Source organism: Gavialis gangeticus, unplaced genomic scaffold (genome assembly GCF_001723915.1).
Source record: "Gavialis gangeticus isolate Ggan-Ray unplaced genomic scaffold, GavGan_comp1, whole genome shotgun sequence".
Classification (NCBI taxonomy): domain Eukaryota; kingdom Metazoa; phylum Chordata; order Crocodylia; family Gavialidae; genus Gavialis; species Gavialis gangeticus.
In genome coordinates, this window is record NW_017728998.1 from 19,157,673 (window position 1) to 19,170,196 (window position 12,524).

Sequence of the window (12,524 nt, forward strand, 5' to 3'; positions counted from 1 at the left end):
AGCCAGCCTGCACCCTAACCACTCCCTCCCAGGGAAGCCTGCACTGCGCTTCTGCCCACCCCAACTGACAGCCCTGACTCCAACCAGTGCTCACTGCTTCCTGGTGGGGCTGCTCCCATTGCAGCTGCAGCGGCTCTGGTACTGCTCAGTTCCCCTGCCTCCAGTGGCTGCTCCTCCTAATGCGCCACTCCGGGCACCAGGTCACATAGGGAAATGAGGTGTCCATGGGGACGTGCAGTGGGCCCACATGCCCAGCCAGGCAGAGGGGAAGCTGCAGGCATGGGCCTTCAGCTCCAAGTTGCCTTCCACCTACTATACCTGCCCACATGTGGCTGCTCATCACATCAGATGGCCGAGTGGGGTGGAAGGTGGCTGCGAGCTGGAGCCCTGTGCACTGGGTCAGAAATCACCCAGCTGCAGCTCCCTTCTCACCAGGCTGAGCGTGTGGTGCCTAGCACCCATCCCAACAGCTGCCATCACTTCCCCACGCTACCTGGGAGTGGTGCAGGAGGAGGAGCTGCTGCAAGTAGGAGTAGCTAAGCAGTACCCAGGCTGCTGCAGCCACAATAGGAGCAGACCCACCAGGAAGTTGGCTGGGGCAGGGGCCATTGGTGAGTGAGGGCAGGAGTGTGGCGTGGGATGCCCCAGGCAGGAATAGGCAGGGCTCAGCCCCATGCGGAGCACTGCAGGTGCAGCCGTGGGCTGAATACAATCAATTGGTGGGCACCCACGTGCGGGCTGGATCCAATCAGTTGGCAGGCTGGATCCAGCCTGCTGGCTGTATTTTGCCCACCCCTCTTTTATACATTGATAAGTGTATTACATTTGTACCTGTTGTACATCCTGCTTTGTATCATCATTCTATCCTCATTACTCTTTCTTGGCAGTATGGTGCATCTTGCACCATTTATCATTTATATTGTGTTGAGCCATCCTGTACCTACCCTTAAGCACAACCTAACAGCATATTCCAGCTTAAGCTTTTAAACAGTTTGTGCATCAGTCACAGCTGTCGTGAGGTCCATGGAAGTCAATGTCTCGGCAAAGCCTGAGAGTATACATACTAATCATAATCAGTGGTACTAGCCAGTGCTCTGGTGGCTGTTGCCAGGCTCTGTGCCAAAGTCTAGAGACTCTTGCATGTGCAGATGTTTGCCCCTGCCCTGCTCCTCCGTGGATAGATCCTTGTTGCAGCTTGTGATCTCAGAACCTCTATCTTGCTGCTGCTTGTGCATAAGCTGCACTTTTGCTTCCTCCTCCTGTGCCTGCTCCTCCCTCTCTCAGCAGGTCATAAAATCTGGAACTTCAATGCACTTTAGCCGTGATATCTTCCCTGATGCACTTCTTTCTTGCCCTCAGGCTAGAGACAGGGTAGGGGATGTCAACTCATACTGCTGGGGAAGACACTGACCATTTGGATTAACATTAAAAATAGAAGTCTCTCATTACTTCTGCACTCCAAGGCCGTAGTTTACAGCTGTCCTAGTTCTTGAGATGTCACTCTACCATTTTTTTGAGATGAGCTGACCAGAAGCAGCAATAGAAAATCATGTTGTCGTAAGGGTGTTTTTCTGCAATGGTCTTAAGTTTCTAAAGGCCAGCAATTTGTCTATGGTGACTGGGAAGAAAAGGAATATAAAGAGGAAGTTTTTTCCAGTTGGAGTTTCACATCCTTATCTGTAATGAGGAAACTCATCAAGGGCACAAACATTTGGAGGTAATAGTCCCAGCAAAAGAAACCAAATATCGCATAGTCTAATGCATAATCTCATTAATATGGAATTCATTACATTTGAACCCATAGACACTTTGCCTATTGGGAATTGTAAAAAAATGACAGGAAAAAAATAAAAATCTCTTCGAACAAGTCCTGAGAGTTGTGCAATGGTGTTGCTTAGCACCTCTAACTGACTTGAGACCTTTACCCCCTGCATCATGGCTATGAGTTCATGGCAGAGGGTGGGAGGTGGTGGGAACTGGGTAGAGACTTGCTGTATTAATCCCTCCCATTGCTTCTACCTTTAACAGAAACAGATTACATTTCAAGCGAGACTCCTACCTGTGCTATGCATCCTGATCACCCACCAGGAAATCCTTGCTTCTTTACACCAAAACTTCAAACCCTAGTGCAGGTGGCAGGCAGCATTTGTGACCCTGAGGTTCTGGCTCTGGCATTGTGTTCTGTGGGGATATGTAGATTTGCTGTCAGAGGTCCTTAAGAGTTTTAGGGCAACTACAAGAATGGCAGCCTAAGCAAGGTGGTTCTGGCATTTTCATGGTTCCAGGAACTGAAATGCTGTTTGCATCCCATAGTAACCCAGTGATCATCTCCTGTATGAAAGATCTCACTCCTGAGCACAATAATCCTAGAAGACAATAGGCCTACTACTCGGAGCAATGACAAGTATCTAGCACTCCTCCACCCCTGGCTTTTGTACATGGCAGCCCTGTAGAGCTGTCATGCACTTTATGCACTTGATCCTGCCAGCTTAATTGAGAACCTGCCACAATCAATTAACGTGGAGCCAGGGTTTCCTCTCTCTCTCTCTTTGGTTTTTTTTCCTCTGAGCTCTGACGACCCAGTAGGTATGTTGCCCCATTCCCAGGGACTTCAGCCCTGGCCAGCAGGTGGAGTTTCCTCTCACTGCCAACCCCTCTTCCTCTCCTTTACTTATTTTCTTCTTGCCGGCTCCTGGGGTCGGAAATGGCTCCCAGCGGCATAATTAAACCAATTTGGTTCATCCGGCAGGCTGATAAGACTCCACTGGAGTGGACCGGGAGATCCCTCCGGAGCACAGCCGGGTTGCAACGGCCGAACAGATCTCTTGGTTGGGGCCCTCCTTGAAGCAGGTACCCCAGTCTTTCCACAAGGAGGAAGTAGACATCTGCAGGAATGGTCATCAGATTGCTTGCAAGAAGCCATCTGAAAGCATCTTCTCAGCTTCTGAGTATGTAAAGGTCAGTTTCTACTTTCATCTGTGTACATCTGACCTGGAGCAAAGGTGCAGCATCAACATGAGCTACAGCAAGAGCACACAGGAGGCCTTCTGACAGCTGAGGATGTTCAGCTGCTCGCTGGACTTGACCTGAAGTCAGCATGGGGATGAAATACTATGGAAGAAGCAACTCGATTTCTTAAAATGTTGACACAAAGACATTTAACCTCCCTAAAGGTACTCTCATTTAGGAGTAAAGTAGCTTTAGTTCACTGTAGCAAGGATTAAGATACACTTGTTCAAGGCTCCTGAAAGTGAGCATCTGTGCAGGGGTTGAATTAGCTTATGTGCTTGCAATTCACACCTTTAGTTGATTCATGTTAGTTTTCCTGAGCATCCCTGCTTGGGCATGGTTTCGGGAACAGCACTGGGAGGGTGTTGATTCAAAGGAAAGGAATTACCCTTTCTTAATGGTTATTGTTTCCAGCAATGCCCCGCAACATGTGAGAAGCTGTACGAACACACATGAAGGCTTGATTTCTGCCCCAAGAGCTCACATGCTGGGAAAGAAACTAACCAGTGTAAGGAGAGATACTAAAGATCCATGCTGGAATTAGCCATGTTATATCAATTCAGTTTTCAGTAACCACTTTGAGCAAACCCATTTTTGTTTGTTTGGCAAGGCAACATAAGGCTACCGTAGTTGAAATGTATTTCTGTCCTCTGATTGGGACTATGTAGGAAAAAAATTCCAGTAAGTTACTGTAAAGAAAGTTATTTTGGTAGATGTTACCATATCTTTCTGCCAGTTGTCCATTATAAAATAGGGAAAAAATATCATAAGGACAGAAGTGACTGGATTGATTGCAGGTAGTCTGATGCTTTGCATAGCCTTGGCTGGAGAATTTCACCTAGCAGCTTCCCTGACATCCACTCCAATGCTTAAAAGACAAAGTAATGAAGAGCCTACCGTATCCATTAGTTAATTTAACATCCCTGTTAAAACTGCAACTTATTTCTGGCCTGTGTTTATATAGTCTTAGAATGAGATGTATAATTCAGAATAAGTAATGTGTCGATGTCTTATCTCTGTTATACAGGGCAAAAAGGTGGACAACCAGAAGTGGTCACCAAATATGGGCGACTCCTAGGAAAACAGATCAGCGTAGCTGGAGCTGACAGACTTGTGAATGTCTTTCTTGGAATTCCTTTTGCAAAACCACCTGTTGGACCTCTTAGGTTTTCCCCACCACAACCACCTGAACCATGGAGCAATCTGAGAGATTCAACTTCCTTCCCACCGATGTAAGATCCAGTTGCCTTCAATTTTGTTTAGCTGCTCTGTTGGCCAAATTAGCCTAAAATTAGCCATATACACCTTACTCAAAACATTGGGGTAGTAATGTTTTGTCCCATTAAGAACATGAACTTCTAAAATTTCTCCTGCCACTTCTCTTGTGAACTGAATGGTCTCATTCCTTACTAAAAATACCCTAACAGCGATATTTTCAGTAGTTAATATAAAGCTAGAGATCCATGTCAGTGTCAGGTGTGAAATGAAAGGTACCACATTTTAGAAAAAGAAAATGACAACGGGACTTTACACTTATCATTTTGGATGTTCTCTCTGTTACCCTGTGAGAGAGAATCCCAGAAAATAAAATCTGATGAGCCAGTTTAACTGGGATCTAGCTGCCTAAATAGGATCTTGTTCATAAATGATTTTAACTGTAATTCCCAAGGTGCTTTGTGTACACTGTAATAACTTATCTCTGCACCCTTTTGGTGGTGATATCAGTGTTACCTTGTATAACAGGATGGCACATTTCTGCGAAGAAATAGTTCTGTTGAGAGAGTCTAGGTACAGGGAATTTGGCTAAGCAGGAAGCATCCTGCTAGGAGTTACAACAAGCTCCTAGAGTAAGCAAGGGTAAAAAAAGCAAGCTGTGAGCAGAACAGTTTGTTACAAGGAGGGGCCAGGCTGTTGTGTTGGGGCCAGAGGAGAAAGGCTCCCCTCCTAGTACTTGAGACAAGGAAGAAGGGGTTGGCTTTGTCTAATTGTTGCTTTGTTCCCATGTTTCATTTGGGAGGATTAGCTGAGGAACTTCTCGGGGAGCAAAACCCACTTGTGGAAGCTAGCAGGCTAGGCAACTTGCTTACACCTTAGCACCCTGGCCTGGGACATTGTCTCGCACAACCATGTACAAACAAACAAAAAACATGATTCTTGGTCCAGAGGCTTCAACCTATGACTGAGACCAAAGGCAGCTGGGGGTTGCAGACAGATGAGAGGGTAGGAACAGACCATTAGAAAGCACTGGCCAGAATAGCAGTTCACTGTCTTGGCATGCCAGTGCCTCACCATTGTCAAGATTTTTGTGGGCACTTGGGGCAAAAGAGAACTTGAAGGTGGGATGTGACACAACTTCATAGATGTCAGTGAGAAACCCCTCTTGAGCAGGAGGGGCCAAAAGCATGAAAGTGGTATTCACACGTTTTCCAGGAGGGTGCTAGAGGCTGGCATTACAGGCTGATCAGAGTTAGGAGTCGACTTCTCCGTACACAATGAGAAATGACAGGTAGAGGGGGATGGACCCAGATCAGCCTTGAAAGCAAAGTTCTGTGGTTTCTGTTTGATGTGATGGAGCAGAGGAAGATGGTGGAAAAAGTGTAAAGAGAGGGGTGCCATGTTTACCCCTGTTGTCCATGCTCAGTCCTGGTCAGGAAGACCCTTGTTGATAGGATAGTTATAAACTATTTTCAGTCTATATCATTGTCTAACAGTTCTAGCTTTTAGGGGTGCCAGTTGTCATGCAGTCCTATGTTGTGCATTAGATGTCCACTTCCAATCTTTTGTACAGTTTCTAAAAATAAGAGTAAAATATCTGAGGAAAATAACCCTTACAGGTCCAGAAATGTGTTGGACTGACTGGTAAGGCAATCTCAACTCCGAGTTTCTTTACCTATGCCCTGGCTTTCTTTTGGGCTGCAGCTAAGGATCAGGGGACAGCAAGGCAGGCCCTATGAGGAGAGGCTGTGGGACCTGAACCTGTTCAGCCTCCACAAGAGAAGGCTGAGGGGGGATCTAGTGGCCTGTTATAAACTAGTCAGGGGGGACCAGCAGGCATTGGGGGAGTCCCTGTTCCCCCGAGCACAGCCAGGAGTGACCAGGAATAACGGTCACAAGCTGGCGGAGGGTAGATTTAGGCTGGATATCAGGAAGCGCTACTTCACGGTCAGGGCGGCTAGGATCTGGAACCAACTTCCAAGAGAAGTGGTGCAGGCTCCTACCATGGGGGTCTTTAAGAGGAGGTTAGATGAACACCTTGCTGGGGTCGTTTGACCCCAGTACTCTTCCCTGCCATGGCAGGGGGTCGGACTAGATGATCTACTCAGGTCCCTTCCGACCCTAGAAACTATGAAACTATAAAGTGTTATGTCCCTCAATTATTTTTACCAGTAGGGAGTGGGGGGCAAATGTTTTTTTTCTATTTTTATCTAGACCAGTATTTCAGCTCTTGCTTCTTTAATTCATTAAAGCTGGTTTTCTGCATTTCAAAATAATTTTGTAGTATGAAAAAAATAGCAAGTTAAAATAGACTTATTTTAGATTATTCCATAAGTGTGTGAATCTTCAGAAACATTATCATCAGAAATCCATTTTTGTCAGGTAAAGCTACTCAGATGCTTTTCCATTACTGCCATTTTATTTGATGTTGGTATTGTCTGTATGTATGCAGGTGTCTACAAGACCTGGAGTGGGTAGAAACGATGAAAATAATTGAAAAATTTGAAAATCCTACCACTGAAATTTCTGAAGATTGTTTATACCTGGATGTCTACACTCCTGCCTCTTCAAACAAGAAAGCCAAGTTACCTGTAAGCAAAGCTTGACCTCTGTGCTGTACTGTATTCTGTTGCTGGAATGGAATAAGTTGGTCATAATGTCCTCTTAAATCTCTCCTTCATAATCTTAAAATAGGACACCGGGTTTCTTTGGCTTCAGGTTACACAAGATGGTACTTGGCAACAACATGCATTGCTTGCTATTGTGTTCCAGGTATCTAGGGTGTCCAGATAGCAGCTGTCTGCTTACTCCAAGCTCTGGTGAGCTCATCATTGTTCTCTTTAGAGCTTTTCACGAATAGGGACCTACTGAAATCGCGGTTGCACAGTTTTTGTAGAAACTGCCATTTTGGGCAGGATTCATGAAAAAACACGGGCTCTGCACTTTTGGCAGGCTTGCTGCAAAAAAAACCAAAAGCAAATTTACCAGCAAGCAGAGAAGCCCTGCAGTCTTGGAGCACATGGGGAAGCTGGAAGGGGGAAAGCTGGAGGGAAGGCAGGGGGGCGCTGCTCGCAGCAGCGAGTGGGGTGATCAGCCCTGCAAGAGCCTGTCATCCCTTGGGGAGGGAGGAAAGGGGAAGAAAGCAGCAAGTCAGGCATGACCTGTGAACTGCCAACACTTAATAACTTTACCCATCGCTGTGGGTTCACCATAGCACATGCTGTGTATGTGGTCTGTGGCCCCATGGAGGGGCTGCTTGCTTCACTCACTGCTATAAGCATCCCTGCCATGCTCCAAGACTGCAGGGCGTCTCTGCTTGCCAATAAGATTGCTTTTTTTGCAGGGAGCCACTGCTTGGGGATGGCCCAAAACCATGATTTAATTACCCTAATTAAGCCCAGGAAAGCCATTAATCCATGCTTAATAACACATGGATTAATGACTTGCCCAGGTTTAATAGCAGGGTAGTTAAACCACAGTTTCAGGCTGTCTGGCCATCTGCAAGGAGGGGTAGGACTGACAGTCAGAGGTCTGGGGGGGCGCCTGGTATGTTCAGCCTGTGAAAATGACCTCTGGCCCTGGGATCTGCCCACAAAATTGGCCAGCCCCTGCCTTGTGTTCAGTAGACCCCTATTCATGAATGCATTGCCTCTGCTTGGATGTTGACTCTGCTGATAGCAGCCTTAGCTTGTGTGGTCACTTGGGGTATGTCTCTAGGGCGTCCTGAGTGCTCCGAGTCATATGTTCCTGAGTGTGCCCATTCACTCACTCTCACTTGTCCAGGCCAGACCTAGGAGTGCCACGGGCAAGCCAGTGCCCCAGACTGCTGCTCTCAAGCACTCTGGGGGCAGATCTTAAGAGCAACTGTGTGGGGACCCCTCCCCCTCCCCCCCGAGGGGCATTGCTGCTGTGTTTCTGAGTTCTGCATGGGTGGGCAGGTGCTCAGGACCTGCTTGGCAGCTCCCTTCCTGAGCACCATGTGCGTGTACCTGATTTTTGCACCCGCACCCTTGTCAGAGTACTAGCAACTGCTTCCTGTAATAGCCCTATCTTAACTGTAGCACCAGCAGGCCATAGCAGAATTTGGTGAACTTATCTTCTTAACTCCTGGCCTCTGAGAAGGGTTGGCAGTGATCCGGGACATGGGAGATAACAACATAGATAAACAGATGTGGAGCTGTCTCATGAGCATGCAATGGGTGGTAGTTGTAGGTGGCCCTATACAATGTAGGGCTGTCCCTAGACTGCTGATTTAAGTCCCCTCTAGTCCTGGGCCTCATTTCAGCAGTTTTGCATAGGAGAATAAATGGTCTGTAAGCACAAGTACCACTGCAGTCTCTTGTACGTTCTTCTTGGTAACACCTGGGAATAGTTCATGTACTCCCAGGCCTTGACTCTTTCCCCCTTACTTATCTGTCTAATCCAAGCCATTTCCAAACCTTGCTGGCTGTCCTATATGAGGTGCCTCTACAATTTTCTATGGTCACCCCATTCATCCAATCCATCTTCATTTATATCCTGATTATTGCAGCTCCCTTGTCTCCGGATATCCCTGTCACCCTGTCCAGACCAAACGTGACTGTGGAGATCCCTTTCTTTGTGACCTTCTTCATGCTGCCACTCCTTGTGCTCTCTGGCCCTGGTTTCTGCTTTGCTTTATCAAGTTCAAACATCCAGTCTTCACCAGGAAGACCCAGTTGAATTCTGCCCCCACTTTCTTAACCAACTCTTCTGCTTTCTACTCCCCCAGTATTTTGTGTTGCAAACAGTGCCCATCTTGATATTTTTATTTGTCTGCGTCTCCTACACCCTTCTTCACAATTCCCTTGTCGTCTTTTGTCCATTGAGTATCTTTTCTGAGCTGAGCTTACCAAGGTATAAGGCAATTCCCTTCTTCTGACCTAGTCCTTTACTACACCATGATGTGTATTTTTACTTGGGTAACCCTGTACTTCATTCCCTCAGCCTCCCCCTGCTGTTCCCCTACCTCACTTCATTGTGCCAGACTTGAAATCAGCTGTTTGGGACAGGGAGCTGTTTGGACTCTGTACGCCAAAGTGTTCACCACTTCCCTGCGTGCTGTACAGTAACATAAAACAGCCATAGCATTCTTGCTGAGTCATGGAAGGGAATACGTTTGTTTAGAAATACGAAGTCCAAGGCTAGGTATAAATAATTGAAAAACAGAACAACTGGAAATTACTTGATAAGAGCATGGTTAGTGTTAAATGATCTCTGAGCCCCTTTAAATTACAGTTTTATCACACTGGAGAGATGAATGAAACCCGAAGGATGGTTAGAGATGTCTTATCAAGTTCATGGTGATAAAAGAAACTAGAAATGGACAGCATGAATGACTCCTCACAGTACCAGCTGCATGAACTTATTTTCACCTGCCTTTTAAAAGGAGAATTTTCAAATAGAAAATGCAATATGCAGTACTTTGTGTGCTTACATTTTATTACAAAGTTACCAAATTTAGGATGGCAGGCAGTTTGACTGCCCTTCTTTTATTTTAGGTTATGGTGTGGATTCATGGAGGAGGTTTCGCGCTAGGTGGAGCTTCAGCATACGATGGGTCAGCATTGACTGCCTATGAAAACGTGGTCGTGGTAATCATCCAGTATAGGCTGGGTATCCTTGGATTCTTGAGGTAAGACACTGTCACAAGCCCTGGTCAAGCTGCTGTGTTTGGATCCTACATGCAGGATGTGTGCCTTTTAAGCTTCCTTGAATTTAAGCACACTTGCAGGGAGTAGAATCTGTTGCTAGTGCTCCTTTTTGAAATTTGCAACCTCCATAGTCTAGCTGCTTGGACTCTGACACTAGGGTCAACTCCCTCAGACTCCCTAGCCCTCCCTGGAGTCTTAGTCTTATCATGCACTCTGCTGCCTTGCAGTTTGCCTCTTGAGGGGCACATGGTTATGGAAACAGATTCAGGAATTGCACAGGGCTTCTAAAAACAATAGGCCTTCACCATAAACAGCTCATAAAAGCTAGATTCATGCAAAACAAGGAACACGTTTCATTTTCTGCTTCAGATTCCTCAAGTCTCTTGATCGTTCTTTAGGATCAGCATCTTCTAGGGAGTCAGGGAAACTTCCTCTCTGGCATGTGGCTTCTCCTGCCAGTGACGGAATCTTTCTCTGAACTATGTACTCAGTTTCTTTTAGGTTTAGTTTGTCCCACACTGAACAGGGTTCCTTTTCCCTCCTAAAGCTCATTTATTGCCCACCTTCCCACTCCTGTGTCTGTCTGCATTTCTAAACTGTTGTATGAACACTTCAACTCTTTATTACCCTTCTAGGGAAATTCCATATTTTGTCACTTGGATTCTTCTACTGGAGGTGCCCTACCTGCCATGCTCACTGCCCTGTCAAAAAAGAATCATTACAATATTAACAATTTATTTTGCTTCAGGCACGCAAGTGTGTGACCATGTCCTTACTAGCTTGTAGTAGCGCCATTAGGGTGAGGCGAGAGAGGCATTGGTCATGGGTGCTGAAATCTAAACCGTTATCCTGGTTTATCTCTGCATCCTGGTGTCTCTGCATGCTATGGAGAGCCCTGCACTACCCAGCCATAGACAGTGTATCTGCTATGTGGGAGGGGGCTGATTGATGCCCCTTCACTTGGGGGGGCTTTGCCATGGGAGGGTCAGCCCTGCCCCTCAGGGGTGGGTGGGCAAACGGAGCAATGAGGGGTCCGCAGCACTATTGGCTGTTTCCCAGTGCTAGCAGCTCAGCTAAAGCATCAGCAGTAACAGCTTCCACTCGAATGAGAACCCAGGCAGGTAAAACCCTTCTCCCCTAGCACTCCCTGCACTCCAAAAAAAACAGTGCAGAACAGAGAGGTCCATCGAGCTGCTCAAGACAGGCCTCCTGTTAGCAGGCAGAAACAATCGACCACCTCTTCTGGGACTGCCCATACACCAGAGGGGTGTGGAAGGAAGTCTGTGCTCTCCTCCTGGTAGTAACAGGTTGCAGAGACCTGGCTAGGGAAACGATTCTCTACAGGCACCTGACCCAAACAGCTTGCTTCGACCAGTTTGTATCCTGGTACAGGTATGCATGTTGAAAAGCCAGGAAGCTGCTCATAAACAGACACTCAGACTCCACAGTCGAGGACTGTATTAAAATGGGACTAAGTCAGGGTTGGGCAATTATTTCAGGCGGAGAGCCACTTACCCAATTCTGGCAGGCTGTCGAGGGCCGCATGGGTAGCCCTGCCCCTTGATAGGTGCCCCACCCACTGGTCACCACTGTGGGACCAGTGTCCCAATGTCTTAGGACCAATGTCCCAGGCCCAGTGATGGCGGGTTGCAGGCTGGCAGGGGTCTGTGGAGCCGGGCTGGGCTGCACCAGCAGGGAGAGGAGGGAGCTGGCCTGGCTCCATAGAGCTCCTGCTCTGGACCCTGCTGGGACCCTGCTGCCCTGCTCTGGCCCCTGCTGGAGCTGCCCCTGGGACACCAGTGCGGGCCCTGTGCTCCCACTGACTCTCGTGCCCACTCACTCGCAGTCCCCCCCAGCCCTGCAGTACAGGCGGGGGGCAGCAAAGGGAAGGAGCTGGTGTGGAGCATGGGGAAAAGCAGCCCCTCCCCTGCCCCATGGCTGGCGCTTCCTGCTGCAGCTGCTTGCAGCCTGCGCAGGGCTGTCCTGAGCAGGCACAGGCATCTCCACGTGGGCTGCGAGTGACTACGGCGCAGGGCGCCAGGGCAGAGAAGGGACTGCTTTTCCCCCACACTTAGCACCAGCTTGTAACCTGCCCCTGCTGCCAGCCTGGGTCCTGTGCTGGCTCCGGGCTTGCCTGTTGGGGCTGTGTTGCAGCAGCTGCAGCCCCCCTGCTTGCTGCGCTGGGCAGCTTTTGCTGCTACTGCTGCTGCCCACCCAGAGCTCACGCTGCAGTGAGGCTGCCACCGCTGTCCCTGTGCTGCCCAGCGTGCAAGCTCCGGGTGGGCAGCAGCAGCAAACATTGCCTGGTGCAGCAAGTAGGAAGGCCGCAGCTGCTGCTGCCTCATTGCAGCCCTGACAGGCAAGCGCGAGGGTCTAGGCTGCCAGTGGGGGTGGGTTACAAGCTGGTGCTGAGCATGGGAAAAAGCAGATCCTCCCCTGCGCCATGGCCGGCACCCCACGCTTCAGTCACTCGCAGCCTGCATGGGGATGCCTGTGTCTGCTCAGAACAGTGGGCTGCAAGCCGCTGCATCAGGGAGTACCAGCCATGGGGCAGGGGAGGAGCTGAATTTCCCCGCACTCCGCACCAGCTCCTTCCCTGCCCGGGGTCCCCCCCCCTTCCCTCCCCCC

At 48.5% G+C, this 12,524-nt stretch overlaps 1 protein-coding gene across 1 annotated transcript in view; it reads left to right on the top strand.

The window, feature by feature from the left end:
* Positions 1-12,524, top strand: part of CES2 (carboxylesterase 2) — a 39,591-nt gene that overhangs the window by 11,142 nt on the left and 15,925 nt on the right. Inside the window, exons 2-4 of the mRNA XM_019505561.1 lie at positions 4,037-4,241; positions 6,677-6,815; positions 9,744-9,877. Of these exons, the coding sequence (XP_019361106.1) occupies positions 4,037-4,241; positions 6,677-6,815; positions 9,744-9,877 (478 nt within the window). The remainder of the gene's footprint in view (positions 1-4,036; positions 4,242-6,676; positions 6,816-9,743; positions 9,878-12,524) is intronic.